General features: G+C 33.6%; 3 protein-coding genes across 5 annotated transcripts; 1 reads left to right on the forward strand and 2 right to left on the reverse strand.

The window, feature by feature from the left end:
- Positions 1-12,926: 12,926 nt before the first annotated feature.
- Positions 12,927-17,757, forward strand: LOC104889536 (protein NRT1/ PTR FAMILY 3.1). 2 transcript variants are annotated; one of them, XM_048639966.2, is made up of 5 exons: positions 13,025-13,104; positions 13,430-13,563; positions 14,373-14,590; positions 15,705-16,264; positions 16,650-17,757. In XM_048639966.2, exons 2-5 carry the CDS (start codon positions 13,536-13,538, stop codon positions 17,581-17,583), a joined length of 1,740 nt encoding a protein of 579 aa, XP_048495923.1. In that variant the 5' UTR covers positions 13,025-13,104; positions 13,430-13,535; the 3' UTR covers positions 17,584-17,757. The 2 variants fall into 2 exon arrangements, with proteins under 2 accessions (XP_010673082.2, XP_048495923.1); XM_010674780.4 differs by lacking the exon at positions 13,430-13,563 and having other exon boundaries at positions 12,927-13,104.
- On the reverse strand, positions 16,586-19,872 carry LOC104889535 (hypothetical protein). 2 transcript variants are annotated; one of them, XM_019248261.2, is made up of 4 exons: positions 19,753-19,872; positions 18,752-18,881; positions 17,788-18,224; positions 16,586-16,955 (listed from the first exon to the last, which is right to left on the reverse strand). In XM_019248261.2, the coding sequence occupies exons 2-3, from the start codon at positions 18,873-18,875 to the stop codon at positions 17,848-17,850; spliced, it is 501 nt and encodes a 166-aa protein (XP_019103806.2). In that variant the 5' UTR covers positions 18,876-18,881; positions 19,753-19,872; the 3' UTR covers positions 16,586-16,955; positions 17,788-17,847. The 2 variants fall into 2 exon arrangements, with proteins under 2 accessions (XP_019103806.2, XP_048495924.1); XM_048639967.1 differs by having other exon boundaries at positions 17,788-18,243.
- A 3,790-nt stretch (positions 19,873-23,662) lies between these two features.
- LOC104889537 (7-deoxyloganetin glucosyltransferase) lies at positions 23,663-26,252 on the reverse strand. Its single transcript, XM_010674781.3, has 2 exons — positions 25,547-26,252; positions 23,663-24,882 (listed from the first exon to the last, which is right to left on the reverse strand). The coding sequence occupies exons 1-2, from the start codon at positions 26,085-26,087 to the stop codon at positions 23,939-23,941; spliced, it is 1,485 nt and encodes a 494-aa protein (XP_010673083.2). The 5' UTR covers positions 26,088-26,252; the 3' UTR covers positions 23,663-23,938.

A 26,252-nucleotide genomic window follows, 5' to 3' on the forward strand; every position in this document is an offset into this window, starting at 1 on the left:
GCCGTGCTTGGTTAATAGTAGCTCCAAAATAATTCATGGCATAAATCAACAATTGGAATTAAAAAGATCATAAAAATTTGACAAAGAATGTTAGGGGATTAGATTCTTCCCCAGTTTTGTAGTCCGGTACTGATATAAATTTCCAATTGACATTTAAAAATTGTGAGCATATTGCACATGATATGTCGATTCCACTTTTTGTAGATCTCGCACCATTGTAGACGCAACTTATTACCTCTTGTAACACCATATCTGGTTTCTATACTAACTACTAAGTACTCGGTAGTATTTGACTTTTGTTTATAGTAAAATCATGTTGCCTTTCACTATTCAATTGTTATAAATATTTTTGTTGTAGTTCCATAGTAAAATTTATAGAGCTTGTCTTGTAGGAGATCGCCTACTTTAAAATTAAAATTAGGCAATGGTAAGTCTAATATTAAAAAAAAAAATTAGCCCAATAGTGACTAGGTTAATTTCTTTCGATGACTAGTTTAATCCATTTTGTGACTCTGTCTACTTTTATATTAAAATTTGACCGTCTCTTTTAATAATTTGGGAAATCTATATAATGTAACTATATATTACGAAAATAGATTAATAATCTTCCAAAACACTATGAGTTCATACTTTTCTTTGAGGAAAATTTTCTTTTCGAGGTTGTGATTAATAACAATGAATTTAAATTATAAAGTAGAGGGTGGGAATAATATTGGGTTAGTCGATTTCTCAAATTTCATATTCAATCCATTTGTATCCAAACTCGGATTTGGATATTGTGTCTAGGATTTAGATCAGATTTTTCAGTTTCCACATTTGATCCACCTATATTTAATTAGATCACTTTTTTAAAAATCAATTTTGATATACTATCTTGATCCTTGGATTGGCATAGGATTATGTGTCCTCTAATTGGGTCCGAACTCTGAATTGAGTTGGATTTAGACTATATTATCACTTGAGATCACAAAATTAGAGTTTTAGATATAATCGCTCGATTTCTAATAACACAAACATAATTATCCTATTGTAATGTTTCAATAATCTATTAGTTGATGAGGTAATATTTGTGAATAGAATAATAATCTCATGAGAAATATATAATTTCCTAATTAAAAAGCTACTAATGAGCCAGGTCGAACTCTGGCCAAAAATAATTGGTTTAATTTGGTTTCGTGGTTAAGTGAGGTAGGCGAAAAGCTAATTTACTCTAAAAATCTTTTGGGATAAAATAATACCCTAAAATCAAGAAATTACTCAATTTTTGGCAAACCTGGCTTGGCCCCAAAATTCTACCAAGCCGTTTGGGTGGGTCATTGATTAACCAAACCTCATTATTGACGAATTATGCATGTGCAAACTAGTTAATGACCCAAGTGATGCTCTCAACTCGTGCCCAGTAAGTAGTTATTAATTACTATGCTTTGCATATAGTTTAGTGAAAGTATTGGGTCAGACCGTCTGACCTAATATTCTCGTCAGATGACATGACCCTCAACTCAAATTAAGGTTTCGGCGCCACCTCTTCAGCTTCACCTTCACCATCTCTCTCCTTCGGCGCCGCATCACCAATATCTTGGGACCTTTTGCCCCTTTGTAGTGTATATGTTTTTCGTCAAATCATCTGCTGTTTTTGTACAGGTTTGTATAATATGCAGAATAGACATACATGTTTCTCTGAAGTTCATATAATCACGTTACCTCTAAATGATTTGAAGTTCAACGAATATAACATATATGTTTCTCTAACCTGTTATATGATGGACCATCATCTCTAACCTGATTCATGGAGGAAGAACAAGGAGGACGCGACATGTTTCTTTGAAGAGCAATCGTGTTAGGTTGTTGGCCGCCCACCATCAGTACCACCACGACCACCACCACTAGGAAGATGGTGAGAATGTGGTGAGTGGTGATTCCTTGCTTATAACAATGCCATGGTTGTTTTTATCAATTCGAAGGATGGTTGTTTTCAGGTTAGTTTTCTTTTCAGTTGGACTTTCTTTTCTTTCAGTTGGACTTTCTTTTCTTTCAGTTGGACTTTGTTTTCTTTCAGTTAGACTTTGTGTTCTTTCAGTTGGACTTTCTTTTCTTTCAGTTAGACTTTCTTTCTTTCAGTTGAACTTTCTTTTCTTTCAGTTAGACTTTCTTTTCTTTCAGTTAGACTTTCTCTTCTTTCAGTTGGACGTTCTTTTCTTTCAGTTGGACGTTCTTTTCTTTCAGTTGGACCAACTGAAAGAAATAATGGGCCAACTGAAAGAAATAATGGACTAACTGAAACAAAATGAAGACTACCTGAAGAAAAATATAGACTACCTGAAAAAGAATAAAGACCAACTGAAACCCAAGTAAGTCTAACTGAAGCACAAAAACCCACTGAAAAACAAAGAAGACTAACTGAAGACAAAATGAAGACTACCTGAAAAAAATTGGAACCACCTGAAAAAAAATGAAGACTACCTGAAAAAAAATTGGAACCACCTGAAAGTCGTCCGACCAAGATTATGGTCGGACGAGTCCGACACAATACGTTCTCTATAGTTTAACCTTGATCTTGAGTTTATCTTTATTCTAATATTTCATTTTTAGAAATGTAATCATTATTAAGTTTTGCTTAGAGTGAATGAGCACCATTGATGATATTGTTTAATATTCTTACAAGATCATGGATGGGTTTAGATATGCTTATAATGACACCATTTAGTTTACTTAATTGTACGAGGATGACTAGGGATTGAGATCTAGAAACGAGGATCAAGAGTGATTGAAGTCGAAGATGCTTTGAAAACTTTTTTAAAAAAGGTCAATTTTCATCTAGTCGTGCTCATGCATGATGCATGCATGGAACAAATTTAAAACGTTAAGTTGTTTGAGGAGGCTTCAAAGACTTATGTATGCAGTTGAGTATTAAACTCCGCAGCGATGTATCAACAACTTAAAAAACTAAAATACATAAAATACTACACATTAAGAACAATAATAATCAATGGAGTAGTATACAATTTCTGAAAAGCAAAGATGATAGTGCAAACTTTTCCTAAAATAGGATCTTATCATAATGCATAAAGCCTAAAACCTCAGCAAAATCAACGAACTCCTAAATTTAGGTTAACAAAAGAATATATAAATTTCTTTTACCACCTACCAACTTAATCAAATAATAACGATGATGAAAATGAGGCTTGAGACCCACAATAAAGCAAATACGAAGCATGAAAAATAATTGTAAGAATGACAAAAGAATATGATCCACATAATAAAGCAAATTTTGCAACTATAGTCTTCAAAATTGTGATGTTTGCTGCCTTTATCGATTGCAAATGTTAATAATAGTTTACTAAGGGCACAAATGTACAATTGTAACATATATATCGTCGTAGGTGCATAGACTCAACTCTTTATAATTTAATCACGAATACAAGGCTTTCTACAGAAATTTTAGCGACAAAAATCTGATATTCTCAAAATCGATCCATATAGATGATTTTTCTTATAGTGATACTGGTGAATGGTGATATTGTAGACACTAAAAATTTATTAGTGTTAACATGAAAATGAATTAATTATTATTGAGCTAAAATAAATATGATCAGCCCAATTTAATTATTTTAGCCCACTCAAATTACATATCCAAATTAAATTAAACAAATATAATTCGGGTTATAAAGTACTCCCTCTGTTTCCTAAAGATCTTCCCTCTTTCTATTTAAGGGTGTTTCCAAAAGATCTTCCCACTTTTGCTTTATTCCTTATTTGGCAAAACAAATTTCCCTATTTACCCTCTCATGTCACTATTATATGGTCCACCATTACATTATTAATTCAATTTTACTCCCTTTCTCTCTCCTACTTTAACCCCTTTTTATTTGTTTATTTATCTTAACCCCTTTCTCTCTCCTACTTACACACACCATGCCCCACACAACTTGATTTTCCTTGGTATTTGTAGGAACAGTAAGTGGGAAGATCTTTAGGAAACGGAGGGAGTATTGGGCTAGCCCAGATTACTAGTCCGAATAAGACGGACAAGTGGCAAAGGTAAAAAGACTTCCAAGTCATAAACGGGCCCAAACCCATAAGTTACCAAGTCCATGAAAGGATCTTCATTCCCTATAAATAGACCGCACATCCCTCAGTTGGGGGACGGAAAAATCATTATTCTCAAGAGCTCATAAAATTCTCTTAGAATTCTCTCTGCAATTAGTCAACAAGCACATCAAAATTGTGCCGACTGTTCAGATACACTCAAACATATTCGACTGAGATTCAAGCTTTGTCAGCCCTCATTCGAATATACCCAAACAAAACTCAAACTCAGGTTGACGTTGACAAAACGTCATCCCACACTCAAACTCAGGTTGACGTTGACAACAGGTCAGTCTACATTCAACTCCACGTCGACACCAACACGTGTCACTCTCAAGCTACGAAACAGAATCAGAGGACTTAGTTTATTTTTCATTATAAACTGTTTACAGAGATTGTACTCAATACATTTATTGAAATATAATTTCTTTGTTACTTTGTTTCTCGTCTTATTTATTTCGACTCGAAATTTTTTGTATACAGATATCTCTATAAACATGTAAGTATGTAACATAACAACCATATCCTAAATGAAAATGATATATTGAAATTCAAGGGAGGGTGTTCATGATGAAATTGAATTCTTTGAATGTTGGTTGGTCTAGGCCAGACATTTGGCACCTATCATTGAAATGAAAGATTCATAAATCCTAAAAGAAGAATTCAAAGTTAGTAACCACAGCGCACTACTAGCAAAAGGTCACTGTCCATAATCCAGGTATGGTGATACTAAGCACGGGGGCATATAAGTTGGTCACCCCCACTTCTGTAGTTAGTGAGAACTGTTGAAGTGAGAACCACAACTTTTTTAAACCCAAAAGAATTCACATGCCCTACTATCTTACATGAACAATGTAGGACCAATAATTTGATAGAGGATTGGCGGCTAATTATTGAGTCCCCCCATAGATGATATATAATACTTCATCTGTTTATGAAAAAATACAATATTTGTAAAGTACAAATTATCTAATGTGATATTTTGATTCTTAATATATTTATTTTTCAACACATAAAAATTGTAAAAAGTTGATTATTGACGCAGTCGGAATTAATGGAGAAAAGCAAGCGCTAATCTCGAATCAAGAACACACAGATTTACAAGCGATAAATCTGTAAAACTCCGGAATCCACCAGAAAAGAGTATAAATTATGTGATATTATTAAAAGTCAAAAAACTGCCTCCAAACATTGACCTAATAATGTTTAAATACGTAAAACAAAACCCTAATACGTAATTAAGGAAATAACAAAATTCGAAAATAATTAAAATGCCTATTTCGGGCCTTAAACGAACTCGGATGGCTTAAAAAGCCTATACGTCACAACATAGCGGTGGGTTTGACTCGTTGGGCAATTCCGCTTCCGAAAAGGTATCACAATAAGCAATCGAACTCCGTCGGCCCAATTAGCGCAAATCATTTCAAGCTTTTCGTCGTGCTTCTTTATCGAACTTATCTGCCAACCGTCCTACGTCAATTATGGTAAAGTATACATCAAGACGAATCAAATAACTTAAAATCCTACATGACCGTATGTTTTCTTATATTCTTGTGAGAGAATATGGGCTGAAGTTGGTAGATTAATATTTTGGTTAATATTACAAATATTGTATCCTTTAAGAACGGAAGAGTCCACTACTTGGATATACAATCACAAGCTCACAACTTTTCAAGGTACTATCAGATTTATGTATCAGTATGTTATCATATAAGTATATGCTATAATAAGCGATTTGTAAAATTGAGCAAGGCTCGTCTGGACTCCACTAGGTGGGCATGGGCCGAGTCAACACGTAGATCAGCCCGACTCGGTACGTTATTCGCTACGTGGGTTGTGGGCTTGCCACGTCAAGAAATTTTATTTCAGGCCCGGCCTGGCACAAGCCCGCCTATATGGCTCGTGGGTCGGCACGCGAGCCGAACACCCTTTCTCTTTATTTTTTTTAGTATAAAACCGCCAATGAACCAAAAAAACAACATAAAACATGCGCCAAACTCGTAGGAGGCACGGGCCCTGCCTGCACCGTGGACAAAATCTAAAAATTTTTGGAGCAACCCACTACTCACAGGCTTGGGCTCGGTCCGCCATTACCCCAAACCCGGGGGCGAGCACGTGAAAAGGCCCGATCCTACCCATGCCCAGATTTAGTCTCCACCATTTCACGACTCTCTTCTGTTTTCATTGATCATAATTATGATGAGTTATTACCCACTCGCACGCCCTCATATAATCTAATTTTTTCTCTATAGAGTCTATTGTAAGAATTGATTGCTTTGCGTTCAATTTAGTTTATAAATCTAAGATATTACCAAAATTTTGTGGTATTACCAAAATTATGTACCACCACACATCTCTGAATTTACATCACGTAATTTGAGTTCGCCATTGTCTTCAAGTTGCTCAAGAGAGTCTATCCGTGTACAAGCTCTAATAATAATATACATATAAAAATGATTTTAGGTTGTTGATTTTATAATCTGAAATTAGTTGGTTGTCAAACTTATAAGATCATATTAATCATGTTATTACATATTCAAGTGAAATTCATCCCAAGTCAATTGACAATAAACAAGTGATGTAGTAGTCTACAACTTACTATATTTTATTATTAAGACATTCGTATTTGAGGTTTTGCTTCAATAAATGAAAAGGCAACATTCTCATCCATCTAAAATGAAAATTCTAAATCTGCCTTAGCATAATAACAATGTCGTTTTCCCTATGCAAATTTCTAAAGATTCTTTTGCTTTTATCTGCAAAGATTAAAGATACAAAGACATTATTTTAGAATGGTCCGTCTTATATGCAGATTATATTAGTAAACAAATGTCAAATTTTTGGCATTAAATTTAGAGGCTGGAAAGTGATATCCACCATACTATGCAAATTAACAAGTAGGATATATTATAACAGAAAATTGACTAGCATACAGCCTGGCTCAATGTACATGATTAGGCTCATTTACAGTAGCAAAGGCATCTAAATTACCTCGACCATGACTCCATGAGAGTCACGAGAAAGGTTTAGCTTAGCAACATATATATCACGTATCAGCATAGTAAAGTTGGTAGTATAAATATCTCTATTATACAAGTGAAGGGAGGAGTCGAGGAGGTAGGCCCTGTTTAACAATAGCATTTTAGGTATAGCGGCTAGCGGTTGGACAATGTCAAAACACTACTTAAGAAAATTATGAGTGTTTGGTGAGGTAGTGGTTGTATTAGCAGGTAGCGGTTGAAGTAGATTATGGGTAAGTAAGGTTTGAGATTTATAGGTAGCGGTTAGCGAATAAACACTATATAATGAATGTCATTTATTGTATTTTACAATCTCAATAGTTATTTTTGCCAAATACTCCTAATTAAATAATTACTTTAAACGCTAATCTCTAATAGCTACTAGTAGACAGCTAGCAGCTATCCCAACAACTACAGCTATTGTAACAGCTAACATCTACTAGAACCACTAGTTTTGCCAAACAGATCCGTGATATGTCTTCTTTGAAAGGACTAGAATACTTTTTAATAATTTAAAACAACATTTTGTTTTTATAAAGAATAAAAATTGAGAATCAATGCAGCATGTCATATAGAGTACGTCAAAAATGGAATATACAATGAGCATTAATAACTTGACAAATAGATTGACACAATCAATTTATGAAATTAATTAGAATTTTCAATAGAAGAAAGTTAGTGATATAACCTAAGGAACTATGTTAAAGCCGCTGACAAAAAAATATTAAATCATCCGACAAAAATTTTCAGCGACGGTATGAACAGTTAAAAAATCGATCACCTTCCATTTAAAAGATAATAACATCTACAAAAGAACCTGAATCATACATTTTATAGATCAAATATTATGTTAATTCATACATATAGCTACATAAGGTTGTTGCGCACGCATCGTATGTATATATGACTAGTATAAATTTAAACAAAAATATTTCTGTATATTTTTAATTCTTTTGGTCTATATTAGTCATTATGCTTAGCTTATTGATGAACTTATAACTTACAACTCTATTCAATTTGTATAAGAGGTATATTAGTGAACCCTTAGCATATAATCTCACTGGCATTTTTTTGCACGCTATACATACTTACATCTTTTTTTTCTCAATTAAAGAAGGAAATATAAAAGCAGAAGCAAGCTTGTGCTCAGATAAAGTGGAAGAATTTGTATCAGGTTCAATCGTTGAATATTAATAAAGTGCATGGAAGAGTTAAATTTATATAATAGAGATTACCGAAAAAAATCAACATCTAGGTTTAAAGAAATTATCAGTATAATTATTAATACGAAATTCAAGTTTTTTTTTTCTTCGATTGTGTCAATCAAGTTATATATTCAAATTAATTTTTTATCAGAGTTTTCCACCCATATGTAAGAAGAGGAAATCATTCTCCTTAATTTAGTATATAATTGAAATTTCAAATTCAATGCCATTATTAACTTGTTCAATATATGGCAAGTAGGGAAAAAAAAGATTATTTAATACATATTACAATTTAAATTCATTATGGGTTTATAAGATTTTTATAAAGGGGATACCATTTTGCTCCGCCTTCACTTATATAATAGAGATAATAATATCTTTAAGTCCCAAATGACTATACAATATAATAAATATTAAATTGATTTTTTATTAATGAATCACAAACGATATATGGGTGCGTTCTGTTCAACTTAAAAAATTAAGTTTCAGGTCCAATAAGTTCAGATAAGTTGCAATAAGGTCTAATAAGGGCAATAAGTTCCAATAAGGTCTAATAAGGTCCAATAAGCTCCAATCAGGTGCAATAAGTTCCAATCAGGTCTAATAAGGTCCAATAAGTTCCAATCAGGTCTAATAAGGTCCAATAAGGTCCAAATAGTCAATGTTTAATAAACATTTGTATTATTGTCCATTATTTTGTTATTCATAATTTCATATCACTATTAGCTGATTATGTTATTACTAGAATTTTAATTAAAGTACCACAATGATTATATAGTATTATACTTGTATTAGTGTCTATTATTTTATTATTTATTCATATTATGTCTATTATTTTATTATTTATTTGTATTGTGTCTATTATTTTATAATTCATATTACTATTAGCTGATTATGTTATTATTAGAATCTTTTTATTAAAGTACCACAATGTATAGTATTATACTTGTATTATTGTTTACTATTTGATTATTCATATTGCTATTAGATAATATTATAATCATGGTCAAATAATTAAGGTTAACAATAATAATAATAACTATAATTACAATATTTTGCTATTCGTCTTTAAATAACTAGAGATAACATGTTTTCGTTACTAATTACAATGAAAGATATAAATGTTATCAATTGATTATGATTGGTAACTTCGTGTTTGTGTCTCTGATGGAGTATTGGAGAAAAGAAAAAAAAAAAAGAAAAAACAGAAGGAAGAAAGGAGAAGAAAGGAGAAGAAATGAATGAAGCAATGTCATGCAAAGCTACGGTGATTTTGAGCATTTTTTTTCTCTTTTTTTTTTTTCTTTTTATCTTCTAGTACATTCGAATTCACATAAATGAAAGGAGAAGAAAGGAGAATAAATGAAGGAAGGAGTTAATGCTATCTACTTACCTTCACATTAATGAAAGTGAAGTGAGAATTTTTTATACTCCCTCCGTTTCCTAAAGATCTTCCCACTTACTGTTCCTACAGATACCAAGGAAAATCAAGTTGTGTGGGGCATGGTGTGAGTAAAGTAGGAGAGAGAAGGGGTTAAGTAAATAAAAAATAAAAAGGGGTTAAAGTATGAGAGAGAAAGAGAGTAAAATTGAATTAATAATGTAATGGTGGACCATATGATAGTGACATGAGAGGGTAAATAGGGAAATTTGTTTTGCCAAATAAGGAATAAAGCAAAAGAGGGAAGATCTTTTGGAAACACCCTAAACGGAAAGAGGGAAGATCTTTAGGAAACGGAGGGAGTATGTGCCAATTTTAACTTGTTAGCAATAAATGTTAATTAATTTTTGATTTTCTACTAGTGTTTTATAAAATCAAAACAAGACTATTAGATATATTAGTGGTGAAAGTTATGTATAGGAAAATATATAAATAGTAATTTTTTTTGTTAAATTAATTATCATAAGAGATAATTAATAATCATTATTTTTAAAGGACGAATTATAATAATTATCACTCCATAAAAATTTTGAGGGGTAGTATTTACGTTAGTGGTAATATTTATGTTATTCATGGTCAATGTTTTTGTCTAATAAGGTCAAATAAGTTTCAATCAGGTCCAATAAGGTCTAATAAGTTTCAATCAGGTCCAATAAGGTATAATAAGTTTCAATCAGGGCCAATAAGGTCTAATAAGTTTCAATAAGATCAATAAGTTCCAATAAGGTCCAATAAGTTCCAATCAGGTTCAATCAGGTCCAATAAGGTTTAATAAGTTCCAATAAGTTCCAATAAGTTCAGTTCAAGTTCAATAAGTTCAGTTCAGATAAGGTCCAATAAGTTCAGGGCCAATAAGTTGAATAGAACGCACCCATAATACGTGTGTGGTAGTAATTTTGGTGTGAGAGAAGGTCAAAGACCCAAAATACAAACTGAAAGAAAAGACCAAAACAAACGAAAAGAACAATAAGAAAAGGAAAACAAAGTAGTACTACGTGTGTGCTAGTATAAAAATCATGTATCATTGAAATTCGGTTGAAGTTCATTTTGATGAGCAGATTGAGCACTAATTGACCTCGTAAAAGTTTATGGATGAATCTCAAATGATAAATTTCTCAATCAACAATGCCTCATTATGGGCATGGATCTTAATTGATAGGTTGATGGCTTTGCACTCATCTTCTTTTCGTAATTTTAATTGATATTCATTGTTAATTGATAGGTTCATGGCCATGCACTCATGGATTTTAGGGCGTGTTCGGCAACAGTAGTTGTGGTAGTAGTTTTTAGTTGTGAGAGTAGTTGGTAGATCTTCTAGTAGCTGTTAGTGGTTGGTGAAGTTGTTAATTGTTAGTTGTCCAAGTAGCGGTATAAGATATTGATGTTCAGTAAAAGAAGCTATCAGAGTACGTATAGCTGTTTACAAATAACTAGTTAAAAACTGAAACAAACCTATAGTATATAATTTATACACCACTAGACGAGTAGATGTTGTCCCCAAAGCTACAAATTGTAGCTTTTGACAAACACTACTAAAACACTAATACTTGTACCACTAAAAGCTACTTACACCACTACCTTTCCAAACACTATTATTTTTTCTAATTAATGTTTTGACTGAGTCAATACTCTAAAATCTACCTAAAAAGCTTGTATTGGACACCCCCTTAATGGATAGGTTCATTAATCATGGCCTTGCACTCATGTTCGTTTTAATATTCATAGTTGAACCTACTAGAGAAGACACTAGAGCCATAAATGGCCTAAATCAAGCTATGAACATGTCACTCATGTATTTTTTGATCACGAAAATATGTCATGAAGCTTGATCAAAGAATCATGGCCTTTCGCTCATGTTCTTTTGGTGATTTACCTTAGGTCATGCCATGACAACATAATAATGCAAACCCTTCATGGATGTGTACTGTGAAAACCTCAAAAGGTTGAACGTGATTGCTTGAACAACAAGGTAGAGTGTCCTCTTACCTTTAGATTGAAGATTGAAACAAAAATGGAACTTAAAGGGGGTTTTACTATCTCACCTTCAACCATATAATAAATGACGCGAGATAACACGTGAGAACGAAACTCGAGTTGCACATGGTATGAGAAGTCAATACATTGTCATACTATTTGTTCTTTTATATTCTCTAACACACTTCTTTATCTATTAATATTTCTAATAATCACGTAAATCTTATAAAAAGTTGATAGTTAAAATCCTTACATTGACATGAATCTAACAAAATCTCACTTGTCTATATTTTTCTTGTATACTGATGAGATAATATAGTTGAATTTGGTTGATTAATAGAGCCCAAACGTTTTGTAATGCAACTAACTAAAAAGAGGAAGTATGAAGGAAATGTTTTAGAGTATAAAACCCTTCACTGTTGGCAATCATTACCCATGCTGATTTCTTTGCCTAAGACAAAATCCCAAGGATATGAAAAGATCGATTCTCATGGGAATGTGAGATCTTTGCTTCATAAACCAAAGTCAATCACATATCCTTGTAACAAGACACAATTCTGACTTGCATCATCAGGTATAAGATCGCAGTTAAGCATCTCTTCATTCCTTTCGTGAATGCTTTGAGATCTTCGCGACGCGACGACTCTACATATTAGATTAGGACATAAGTCTGTATTTCAAATAAGAATCAAGGTTGATCTATTTGGTTGGAGGCCCTCTTTCCACTCTTATGACACGGATTAAACTGTGATCCATGCAAATTGGGTTCATAAATTCCCCCTACTTACCTTAAAAAAAAGTATGTATTTTCAAGTATCAAGTATAGATAAGAGAAATGCCTAAGTTCCTAACTATTAGCAACAATTAGGAATCTAGACACCTTTAATTATTCCCATAATTTCTAAACTCTTTCCCAATCTCACCTTACTTTTCTCTTTTATTTTCACTAATAAGTTGATCCTTAATCTGAACACATTTTACTCACACTTGTTAGGAACTGGACAAAGCTCAAATTTTTTATTTTGAAGGATAAAGGACAACACATCCATGTCAATAAATATTGGGGTGGACAATCATGGTAGGTCACACCATTTATCATTAATTTCAAACACCCTTTACCATGCACGTTACAGTGTACAGTGTACTACTCTCCTAGCTTAATTCATCTATCAGTTGCTTATAAATACTCCTGACTTTCATTTAGCATCTTTCAAAACTCACATTTTTCCATAAAAAATTTTAACATTTCACAAATCAATGGATTTGGAGAAGAGAATTGATGCCAAATCTGGGGTGCAGGAAGAAATGGAAGAAATGGAAGAAAGTACTCCAAAGAAGAAACAGCGTGGTGGGATTAGAACTATGCCTTTCATTCTTGGTGAGTTCATTTACAAGCTCCTCAACTTTTAGGCCATACATTACAATTTTTATTGATATATACCACCACTTAATAGTTGAAACGTTTTACAAGTTTTTTCACATTAATTTATATCAATTGCTAAGTTTAGGGCTCTTTTTTGTTTTGCTATATTAAGACCTGTTCTCCCCAGCTTATTTTCAGTTCAGTTCAGCTCTGCTCTGAACAATACTTTTACTCTCACATATCACTATTCATTTCAGTTCAATTCAATTCAGTTCAATTGAGTTCAATTCAATTCATTTTAATTCAATTCAGTTCAACTGTTTTATGTCGAGGAGAACAGGCCCTAAGAGAAAGAAAAAATAACTTGTCCATGAATACATAAGGGGCCACCTTCGGAGAAAGAGATTTTCTCATATTTGCGCAACAAAATTGTCATCCAGATTGACATGAGACCAAACAAGAGAAGTAAAGAAGGTAGAAGAAGCTAATATATATCATGGAGATCTTCACGTTTAGTTAGAACTCTAAATTAAAGATGATTAGTAAGGTATCTATGCTTAAGCTAGTTGAAATTAGGCTAAAATGAGAAATTAGTCCCTCGTAACTTTTTATCAAACTTTCACTTTGCTTTTCAACTAATAACTAGTAATTCTATTTTTACTCTACTTTTAAGTAGTTTTTGCCAACCAGAGTGTAAATTAAAGAGTTGCTTTTCTCATAGTAATTGACGCTAAGCGCTAACCATCATAGTGGTTTAACGAATCAAAAATATTTGAATATATATATATATCTATAATAGAGTATGAAACTTTAGGTTATTTTATCTAGTAGAAATAACTTAATGTATGACATACAATCGTGTTATCTTAAAAGCAACACAAGTATTGTTTTATAAAAATATCATTATTTAATTCTCATTAATAATATTTTAGATATAGAAAATTACTTAGTGGTATTAAAGAAATTAATTTGTAATCATGATCGTCTTGAATTGTTAGCTAAGGTCTATTCAAAGAGCAGCGGGAATTTTTATCATATACCCGGGTGTACTATGAGTATGATATATTTAAGATTTTTTTTTGCTCATTGCTTATTTGAAATTCTAATGAGCATAATCACATGATAAGTAGAACTCCAAATGAGTAAATGAGCAAAAAAATAATCTTGGGTGTACCATGCACCTGATACATCCGGGTGTATGATGAATGTATTCCAACAAAAGCAATTAAGTACTGGTATTAAAGAAATGACTAACACTTAAAATTGTGTTTTTTTTTTTACAGCAAATGAAATGTGCGACAGATTTGCTGGAGTTGGTTTTTATGCCAACATGATAACATACTTGACTCAACAACTGAACATGCCGCTGGTACAAGCCTCCAACACCCTAACCAATTTTGGGGGCACAGCAAGCTTCACGCCTCTTCTTGGTGCTCTAATTGCTGACTCTTATGCTGGCCAATTCTGGACTATCACAATTGGTTCTATCTTCTATCAATTGGTCTCTTACCTTCTCCTTTTTCGTTTTAAAATACTTCCTCCGTCTTTTAGTTGCGAGTTTGCAACATAGAGGAATGTTGCTTGTTTTTCAAGATACTCATGTGATAGAGAAAGATAGGAAAAAAAATGCCCTTGTGAAAAATAAGAGAGGAAGAGAGAACTCGTATATCAAAATTGATATGATGCAACTATTTGTAAGCAACCAAAATAGGAGGTATTACGGAAAAAAAAACTCTAAAGTAGTATGACTTTAAAGATTTACATACTAATCAATTAGTTAATATTTGATAATATACGAACTATTTCGACCAACTTTTGTAGGATAAAGTACAACCTTAATGATCTGCGTTGTTACCAATTCATCACTATCTTTTCGAGCATTTTTATTTAGTTTGAAGTTTACCATACTTCACTGAATCTCAAATACATAGTTCATTTGGTGAAGTTCAGGGACAATCAAGACTTAGGATCGATTTCGACCTACATCACTATTTTTATGTCTTTTAAGGTGTAGCAGACATTGAATCACTTCTACATCACCGTTTTTAAGGCTGCAAAACTATCTAAGAGTCTAAGTATTCAGTATTCTATTCCAGATCCAATTTGATCACTTGGGCACCTAATCCAAAACATATATAAATCAAATTGGATATTTGATCCAAATCTAAAAATTGGATACCCATTTGAATATTATTTTTTTAATATCTGATACTCCCTCCGTCCTCTATTAGTTTACCCCTTTCTTTTGCACAGAGTTTTAGAAGAAATAATAGTGGGTCATAAAATGAAAAAAAAACTATTATTATATATTAAAGTTGAATGTATGTGTGATGAAAAGTTTATGGTCCCATTCCAAAAACAGCAAAAAAAAGAAAGGGATAAACTAATAAGTAACACCTTTAAAAAGAATACGGGTAAACTAATAGAAGACAGAGGGAGTAACTTAAAGATTATTGAATATTGGAAACCCAATCCAGCATCTAAAATGATGGGCATATTTAATTGATGTATATGCTTCAGTTTTTCTTTAACCTACTTGGGAAAACAATCAAATCCAAGTTTTATATTTGGGCTCTGCAGTGATTATAAATTTCTAAATCCGACATTGGTTGCAGGGAATGCTCAGCATAACAATGTCAGCCATTCTTCCAAACCTCCACCCCCCACCATGCCCAACTCAGGTGAACTGCCAAGAAGCATCAAGTATGCAACTTTGGGTCTTATACTTATCTCTCCTCTTAACATCTATCGGTACGGGTGGCATCCGGCCCTGTGTTGTCACTTTCGCGGCCAGCCAGTTCGACATGAGCAAGTCAGGTGTCGCGGCACGCAAATGGAACTACTTCAACTGGTACTACTTCTGCATGGGAGTAGCCACACTAACTGCACTAACTGTTGTAGTCTACATCCAAGACAATGTGGGTTGGGGTTGGGGGCTTGGAATTCCAACCATGGCCATGACATTATCTGTTATAGTCTTTGTGATCGGATATCGGCTTTACATAAAACCTAAGCCAGCAGGGAGTCCTTTGGTCAGAATTGTTCAAGTTGTTGCTGCTGCCTGGAAGAAGAGAAATGCTCCCCTGCCATCTGAGCCCAGTATGTTGTACCAAAACAATGAGCTTGATGCAGCTATCTCCACTGATGGAAGACTTCTGCACACTGAACAGTTCAAGTAAGTTATGTTTAATCACTATATGTTATGTTTTTATCTAAAAGAGATGATCATTTATCCCTGGGATAAACAATATATCCATAACCTAAGTACTTCTTCCTGAGTCATGATAACCCATTTCATTGATGTGTAAGATCATCTAATCTAAAGGGGCTTTCTTCCCAAAATGTCCCCCTCTTTATTCAGAATACCCCAAAAACTCTTCTATGAATGCCAGGAATTTATCATCCTCTTCTCATCACCAATCCTCTATTGTCAGAAACAATCATGCTCTTAGCTTCATACACACAGTAAACTAACAAGCACATATTTAAAAGAAAGTTTGATAGTAACATCATAAATTACATATAAAAAAATCATACATTAATTGTTTTTTGATTTGTAGGTGGCTGGACAAAGCAGCAATAGTACAAGGACAGGCAAAAGATTCAAAACCACTAAACTTATGGAATTTGGCCACAGTCCATAGAGTAGAGGAGCTAAAATCTATCATCCGGGTGTTGCCGATCTGGGCAGCCGGGATTCTGCTAGTAACCGCGTCATCTCATCAACACAGCTTCGTACTCCAACAAGCTCGAACCATGGACCGTCACCTCACCTCCACATTTCAAATTCCTCCTGCAAGCCTATCCATATTCAGCATTGGGACCATGCTCATAGGACTTGTTCTATATGAACGTGTCTTCGTGCCCTATGTACGTAAATTCACCAGAAATCCGTCAGGCATAACATGTTTGCAGCGGATGGGAATAGGATATGTTATCAACATATTTGCAACTATATTAGCATCACTAATTGAGAAGAAGCGGAAATCTGTTGCCACACAATACCACCTCTTGGACAAACCTACGGCCGTTATCCCCATCAGTGTCTTTTGGTTAGTCCCCCAATATTGTATCCACGGAGTGGCTGAGGTATTTATGAATGTTGGGCATCTCGAGTTTCTCTATGACCAAGCACCAGAGAGCATGAGGAGCACAGCTGCTGCACTCTACTGCTTAACAACATCAGTCGGTAACTACTTGGGCACTATGGTGGTCTCACTAGTTCATAGCTACACAGGGAAACAACACAATTGGCTTCCTGATAGAAACCTCAACAGGGGAAGGCTGGAGTATTATTACTTGCTTGTTTCTGGTATACAAGTACTAAATTTCATATATTATGTAATTTGTGCCTCCTTATATACCTATAAGCCCTTGGAGCAAGTCAAGGAATGCGATAACCAAGAGGAGAAAGTTTTTACACAATCCCCAGCGTCAAAAGTTTTAGTTGGCAAGGATGCAGAGCTTGAACTTTCCAAAACTAATAAATATTGATACCGTAGAATAGATGGAAATAGCAGGGTTTAACAGATGGAAATGTAACTATATTTCATGCTTAACTAGCATCCTAGTTTTGTTCAGCAGCATATAGCTAGTTATGGCTTACCAATGAAATATGCATTACATGCATCTTCACTCATAAAGCAAAGTATAAAATGCACTTGTCTACATGTGAAGTACAGAAGATATAGGATTCACCTGCATATGTAAAGCAGGACGAGCAGTCAACATGGAAAACAATTTTTTTCTCTTCTTGCTTCAGATATCAAAACCGGAATATACACCGCTTTCCCTTAACAACCTTTTTTCTTCTTCAACATAATTCTTTCCTCTACTAGTCTGGCCAAGGTCTCTCTTTCGCTTTTCCTTCTGGGCAAAACTCTTCTTATCTTTCTGAGTTATAGCAGTTGCAAGCTCTTCACCATCTGCTAATGAAGCTCTTGTTTTCTGGCGCTCTTTGTATGATTCCTCAATATCCCGATCTCCAGCCCTTTCCTTGCCGGTAGACCATGTCCAGTCTCGATTTGGCTCCTCCTTTGGTGGAGGCACTTTCAGAACTGATAGGCCTCCTTTATAACCATGACGGCTCAAAGCTTCAAAATCAATCCCACCACCTTTCCGTTTCACAGATTTTACTGCAGATAAGGAGCTAAACTAAGATAAATGATGAGCAAATCCTGAAGAAATTTTGCTTATGAAGTTCAAAAACAAGGACATGAACTATTCTGCATCATATGGGATTTTCATTATTAGCACAAGCCCTCGCATAATTCTCTCCTCAAATTGACCCGAATGCCACTAAATTGTAAAAGATGGCAGATTCTTCACATAATTAATGACTTAATGACCATGATGTTTGAACTTATATTCCAGGTTTCAGCTAAAATCATTGCATGAGATGAGGTTGTATTTCAGATTTCAGCAGGTAATGCATAAAACAACATGAATTTATTGATTTCCCAGAAAACTCGAAAGTTCACCTAAATTCAGTAAAACCCACAAATACTCATCTACTTATAGCGCGGAAGCATATGGCACTATTCATGATAACTTAACAAAACTATTGATATGGTAAAACAACCGTTCTTCACACTTATTCAATCTAAGTGTGCAACAAAGGTAAACATAAAAAAAAAAAAAAAAACCACAAAAACTAAATTACCTTCAGAAGATTTTCGTGAAGACTTTGATTTTCCTGGTCCATCCTCAGATTCTGATCCAGTATCATTTGATGATGATTCATCATCCGATGAATCATCTTCTTTGTCACTCCATGGTCTTTTCATGATTCTCTGAACCGCGAGAAGCAATATAAAGTAAAAACAATTAAAACATAGATACACAAACTAACACTCCAATTCAAAAAAGATAAACAATTTCAAGGTGAGTTCAATAGCAAAGCAAAAAATACATGGAAACAAAATTAAAACCAAGTTCTTTATGCAGCATCAATGAGGTTACAAACATTGACCCAACACATCAGTAAGTGCTCTACATCCCTCTATGGAGCCATAATCAAAAGGCATAATGATTCAAGATCATGTCACACAATTTTTGATTACTATAGAGCTTTACATCAGTTTCCTTGATCATTATTCAACCCAACTCTCAAATAACTCAGCATGAACACCCAATTGCAGTTTCAACACAGCGCAAAGGTAATCGCTTACACTTCATTTTGGACCTCACATTTCCATTACTATGCACACAGAAATCCTACAATTTCTACAATCTAACAAAACTATTCATAGCATCATTCACGTTTCTGCATAAACCCATCATTTAAGATCAAAATCAACACTTGGGATATCCTCCATCGTCTAAAATATTCAAATTTGAACAGCTTAAATAGAAAAGTAAAACAAAATCTAACACATCCATTTTCCCAAAAAAAATCCAAAACGCAAAAATGACACTAACACTTTTCAATTGATGATACAAACATGGAGCAGAGCTAAAAACTTGCCAAGATAAGTATCAGTGTGACAAATTATGGAGGAATATCAAAGTAAAACCAGAGAAAAGCTCCTAATTCGCACAAATATATTTAATTTCATTTCTACGAGAGATTCATAAAATTCAAAGGCGAAACAGAAAAAAGAACGTAAGGAGTATGAAATTAAGAAAAGAATGGTGCATAATTGCAGGGAAAATGAAGATTACCTCAACGAAAGACTGAAAGAGAAGGAGTCTGATGAAATTAATATGCAGGAGTCGTGGTTTAGGGTTTTCAGCTGATTCAATTTTTCACATAGACTCGTTTTTCTTTTACACTTCGTTTGGTTGGGAGATACAAAATAATCCGACTTGCATTGGACCCGGTTCACGCTAAAAATAGTGTGGACCAAGCCCAGGCACGTGACCCTATATCACTTTAACATACACTATATCACTTTAACATACACTATATCATTATAACATACACTATATCATTTTAACACACAAATCACTTTAACATACACTATATCACGTTAACATACACTATATCATTGTAACACACACTATATCATTTTAACACACACTATATCACTTTAACATACACTATATCATTTTAACATACACTATATCATTATAACATATACTATATCACTTTAACATACACTATATCATTTTAACATACACTATATCATATCAATATACACTATCATAAACTCACGTGATATGGATCGGGTGCACACTAATTAGTGTGCACCGGGTTCATATTAGTTTTTTTACTTTTCTTTTTACTCTCTCTTTCCGAAATTGCCCAAGAGTTCGTGAATTGAGAAATATAGTGAGTAATATAAAACGAATAAAGTATAAAGTTGGGGTGGTATACTGATATCCGAAACCTCGGATCAAATTTTATTTATAACACTACGCTAAATAAACACAACGCCAGTTTTTAACGAATTCAATAATTTAAATAATGTCAAGATTTCAAGTAAGAACATTTTATAAGTTGGGAGCTATCTAAGATAAAAGTGCAAATGACAGATGTGACGATCATTCCAGAAGATAACCTAATTAAGACATATATAAGGTTACCTCTTATTATTTTTCCAAATTTCTCTTTTACCACACATTATCACTATCATTGTTGTTTTTATTATTTATACAAATATATTAAAAGGCGTGTAAAAACAAGAAAATGTGCCACGTGGCGCTCTCCCTAGGGAGTGTTAGTTCATGTAATCCATGTACACTAAGAAAAGGGGGTTGCTAAACGCAGCCTCACTTTACTAACGCAGCCTTAAAAAAACCCCAAAAAACCCTTATTATCATATCCTTTCTAAAAAATCTTTTCTCTCTCTAAAAATATTCTCTCATCCTCTCTAACTGTTAGATATAAAAAACTTCATTAAAGATCTACAAATTTTAATTTGATATTCAATGGACCATAATTTTGACCGAATCGAATTTCAATATAATGTAAGTTAGTGAATTTTTTTCGTAATTATGATTCAAGTTGTGAATTTTTTTTCGTAATTATGATTTGTAATGCATGATTAGCCTGTTTCGTGTAGACTACACGAAACAATTGATTCCGTTTCGTGTAGACTACACGAAATAGTTGATTCCGTTTTGTGCAATCTGCACGAAACAATTGAATCTGTTTCGTGCACCTTGCACGAAATACTATATTCCGTTCCAATGGAAAAGACCGTCACTTTGTCACATATCATGGCTCCTAGACTGGCTCGAAGAGATTCAGATGACGATTGCCCTTTGCATGGGAGATCAGAGAGTATTTGACAGTGTCTGCTTCTTTGAACGCACTGAAGAATTCAGCGGCGGTTGCATTTGTGGCTCTATATTTGATAGCCCTTGGAACTGGTGGAATCAAGCCATGTGTCTCATCTTTTGGCGCAGATCAGTTTGATGAAACTGATGAAAAAGAAAGGGAAAAGAAAAGTTCCTTCTTCAACTGGTTCTACTTCTCAATCAACGTGGGTGCTCTTATTGCTTCTCAATCAAAGGGTATTTTAGATATTTTGTAGGGTTGTATTAGTAAAGTGAGGTTGTATTTAGCAACCATGCTAAGGAAATTAAGAAATTGCATAGTATAGAATTTGATCCCGAGACCTCAAGCACACATATATATACTAAAGTTCTAACCACTAGACTAAGTTGTATTTAGTGTTATTATCATAAAGTATTTTGTTAATAAATGAATTTTTTCTTACCCGAGGCATTGCTCGGGCTTAATAACTAGTTATGTCCCTAATAAGAGAACAAGAGAGAAAAAGATACAAATGAAATTTATAATTGTTTATTACTGTTATTTAAGCACGAGTTTTGAGTTAAATTCAATTATAAAAAGTTAAGTTTGGCCAAAATTTAGGTCTATATGATAATGGAGCTTTTTTTAATACTAACTTATTAACAAAATGCCTCTATTTTTATATCGATATGTCATTGATGATTTTTTTATAACAATCTGCCAAACACCCATCTTTTAGAGTTTTGATACATGTTCTAAATGTTGAATAAAATTTCAAGATTTCAATAGGGTATTTTTGTAGTTTGGAGAGGTGTAATAAGCAATATAGTGATACCGTATACTTTCTCTACTCAAAAATTATTGCAATACTTTCTTTTTGTAATAGTTCTTTAATTAATACAACGGTTTTATACATGGATGATGGGTTTAAAAATATACCGCAAGTGCACGGTGTCTGTTTAGCAGAAACTGATGAAAACGGGTCGATCCACATGGAGATGAGTTCTACAGATTTATGCTTAATTATTTAACTACTTCAAGAGAGGAAATTGATTGAAGAATTAATAACTAAAACTAGAATAAACTAGAATACAAAATGATGGAAGTTTATCAAATAATTAAAAATCTAGGGCAATCGACCGGTCTACCATGCTTATACCAATTTAATCACTACAATATAGTTCAACAATATTTGGATTGAGGTTCGAATAATTAGAGTATTTCGTTAATCCTACGGTCGGGCATTAACAATTCTTAGATTAACATATGCCAGTATGGTCGCTCAACATAATCAAACCTACCTATTGTAACAAGCCTTTAATGAATACGATCGTTTGATTATGCTCCTATTAGCTAAACATAACTCATGATATTGCGCAATTACATGAATTAAACAAGCATAACAAATCAATAAGAATTATTCTAATTCAATCCAAATATCAAAGAACTTTAAACCACAATAAAAAAAAAGGTGTAAACATGGCTTCCCTCTCTAAGCCCTAGAAAAAGACTACTTACTCATGATAATAATAAACTCAATAAACATAATGCAAGTGGAAGAATTCATTAAATTAAACAAAGTAAAGAGGAATACCGAATGATTGAAGAACAATGAAAATGGAATCAACGATCGTTATAATCTTCAAAATCAAGAATTCATATAAAGCTAGAGAGATCGAGAAAAAAAACTAAGTGTTTAAACCTAAAAACGCATAAATTAAGATAGTCTGATCGAAAATACTAAAAACTCATTTATACTTTTTACAAAACCGGCTAAAAAATGCAAAATTAACCGTTTTGAAAAACTGCCCGATCGAGCGAGGGTGATTATCAAACTAAGACAAAGAGACAATTCCGCCCAGTCAACTGGACAAGGCCGCCTGGTCGGGCGCACAAGCGATTTTGGCTCCTTTCTCGATCGCCTGGTTGACCGGGCTACCATGCCTTGTATTCTGATGAAATTTTCATTTCTTATCTCTCAAACCAGAAATTCGATTGGGGCGTGTGACCTATAATTGGAAAGCTCTTGAAGTCTATTTTTCAACCCAACTGGAATTTCTTGATTATCAATTTTCAATTAAAAGTTATGATCAAAATAGTGAATAGGTGTTAGTTTTGGCACTTCTTTCACTAACTCTTTGCTTCATTCTAACTCGAAATTGTCCCAAACGGATGCATTATGATCCTTGTGCAAGTTATATTCATTTTTAATAATTAATAGGTTTGATCTTAGATAATTATGATCAATTTCCATCAAAATAACTTGAAAATCATCGAAACATGCAAACATAGAGTAGTAGAGCATAACTTACGTAATTCATGCCATTATGCACCTAAATGCTCTAAAAGGAGTTCTGAATACAATCAAAATGCATCTAAAAACTATATATAAATGTGACATATCAATGGATGAAAAATATACTCACACATGAAACCACTTACATACACTAAAAAACTTTTGCTCTCTTCTTGATTTAACATAAATATTTACACAATATGCGATTTCCAACTATCTCTTATAATCAGTGTACTCAAGGCAAGTGTTGCAATAACTTTTGAAATATAGAGGAAGTATTATAAATTGAGATGATAAATATCTCGTATCAAAATAGTGTAAAAATCTCACTCATAAATTTCAATAGCTAGCTATGGAACAATATGATCGTTTGAAAGCAACACGTTATTCACTATGCTCTCTAAATTAGCATATGAAGACCCATGCAAATTCATAGCTGCTTTTTTGGCCAATTTTCTCCACTCTATGGCTCTCTTCTTCATATCCTTCCCCTTATTTCCTTCCATCAACTCAATTATCATCCTTTCAATTTGATCTCTTTTTATGACTTCACTCATATCTATACCAAGGCCTAAATAATTGCAACAATACCAACCATTGGTACCTTGATCAGCAAAAAATGGCCAACAAATCATCGGAACACCATTGCTTATACTCTCGATCATTGAGTTCCACCCACAGTGAGTCACGAACCCTCCTACAGATGAATGACCTAACACCTTTTCTTGGTCGCACCAACTTAACAATATTCCTCTTTCCTTGATCTCTTCCTCAAATTCAAGAGAAAGAGGTTTAGACCCACCAATACATAGATTAGATCTTACAACCCAAATAAACTTTTGATGGCTATTTGCAAGACCCCATGCAAGTTCAACTAGTTGTTCTTGCGTTAACATCGCAAGTGTTCCCAAACTTACATATAATACTGAATTGGGCACTTGAGAATCAAGCCATTGGATGTAGTCAATATCTTCCTCACACGAAAGAGTGAGTCCAATATTGTCATCTTTTGGTTTGTTGTTGACTAATAAATTAAGTGGTCCAATTGGGTAGATGTTAGGTGAGAAAGATGAGAGTTCCTTTAGAACATCTTGTTCCAAAGTGTCAAATGTGTTAATTAAAATTGCTCGTGATTTGAGAGCTCTATATTCACTTGACATCACATGATTCATCAACTTATCATTTTGGTCTATTGTTCTTATAGACGTTGGCATGTTTTTCAAGCGTATTCCCTTCAAACTTGGTATCCAATCAATGGCCATGTCAAGATAACCATTTGTGAGGCAACTTGAGTCTGCAAAAAAAAGTAATTTTTTTATATATAACTTAAGTCTAGTACATAAAGACCGAGAGTTATGGATCATTATGGAGTATAATATTACAATCTCAGGTAGGAATAAGAGGAAGTTCTTTTCAAACTTGTAAGGTGGTGATTAAATTTGTACCTCGATTTCAAGAGTCTTGTATAATATGTATCGTCTATCAGATTTTAATATTTTTTAAAAAAAATTAGTTTAAATTAGCTTTTTTTTTCTTTCTTTGAGGGAAAAGGATGGCTTTCTTTGATTATGAATCATATAAAATTTGGGTGGATTTATATAAATATTTTAATTAGGATTTTGAAAATTTGACCTTCAAATTGGATTGGTTTTTGGTTAATAGTCCTATAAAATTGTGACAATTTTTCCAAAAATCTTAAAATACATAATATCTTAAAGAGTAATTAATAGGAGATAGAGTGAGCAATTTAAAAATAAACTTTCATTTTTCCTATATTTTAGATTGAATTTTTTTTTTAATATCATCAACCAAGAATATAGTTATACTTTATTTCTTTTAAATTTACACCGTTAATAAAAATATTTGATCATTTTATATCTTCAATCACGCACAAGTAAAAATTATAAAAAAGCTTATATATATTGGAACTTTATGTTGAGAGATTAAGTGTACCCTACCTCGGAGGGGAATAATGCCTTTATCAAGGAGTTGACGAGTTTGCAAGTAACCCATCATTCCACAAGCCCCACTCGTCTCCAATGACACCGCCGGAATCCCCATTTCTCCAGCCACGTCGAGGGTGTACTTCGACATGCCAACATCAGTAACCATGCAAGTCACCGGTGGCAGCCGCGGCGGCTTAGTAGGCGACAAATCTTGATTGCATTCCTTACTACCAAGTTTCAAGAGCAGCTCTTTTAGTGGAGCTTCCAAAAGATCATCCAAAAATGAGTTTAAGACAGACATGTTATCTTTCGGGTCGTCGGTGCAATCGGGTATGGACTCAAATCTGAAGATGGGTGATTTACAAGAAGAAGAAGAAGAAGAAGAAGAATGAGCTTGGTGAGATTGTTGAAAGAGTGTTTGGTGATTGTGATAAGTGTTGATGAAGGTAATGTGAAAACCAAAATTGAAATGTAGGAGTTTAGCCAGTTTTAGCATTGGTCTTATATGACCTTGTGCTGGCATTGGGATACAAACTGCATGATTTTTGTTCATCTTAGGGTACGTACGTAGTTAACTTATTCTTTGAATTTTGTTTTGTTTCTCCAATTCTTGAATGATTGGTTATTGCTAGCAACTAGAAGAGATGTGATATAAAGAGAAGGAATGGTTGATGAACTACCGATCTGGACCACTCACCTGCATCTCTCCCAAAAAGAT

Source organism: Beta vulgaris, chromosome 3 (genome assembly GCF_026745355.1).
Source record: "Beta vulgaris subsp. vulgaris cultivar EL10 chromosome 3, EL10.2, whole genome shotgun sequence".
NCBI classification, from domain to species: Eukaryota; Viridiplantae; Streptophyta; class Magnoliopsida; order Caryophyllales; family Amaranthaceae; genus Beta; species Beta vulgaris.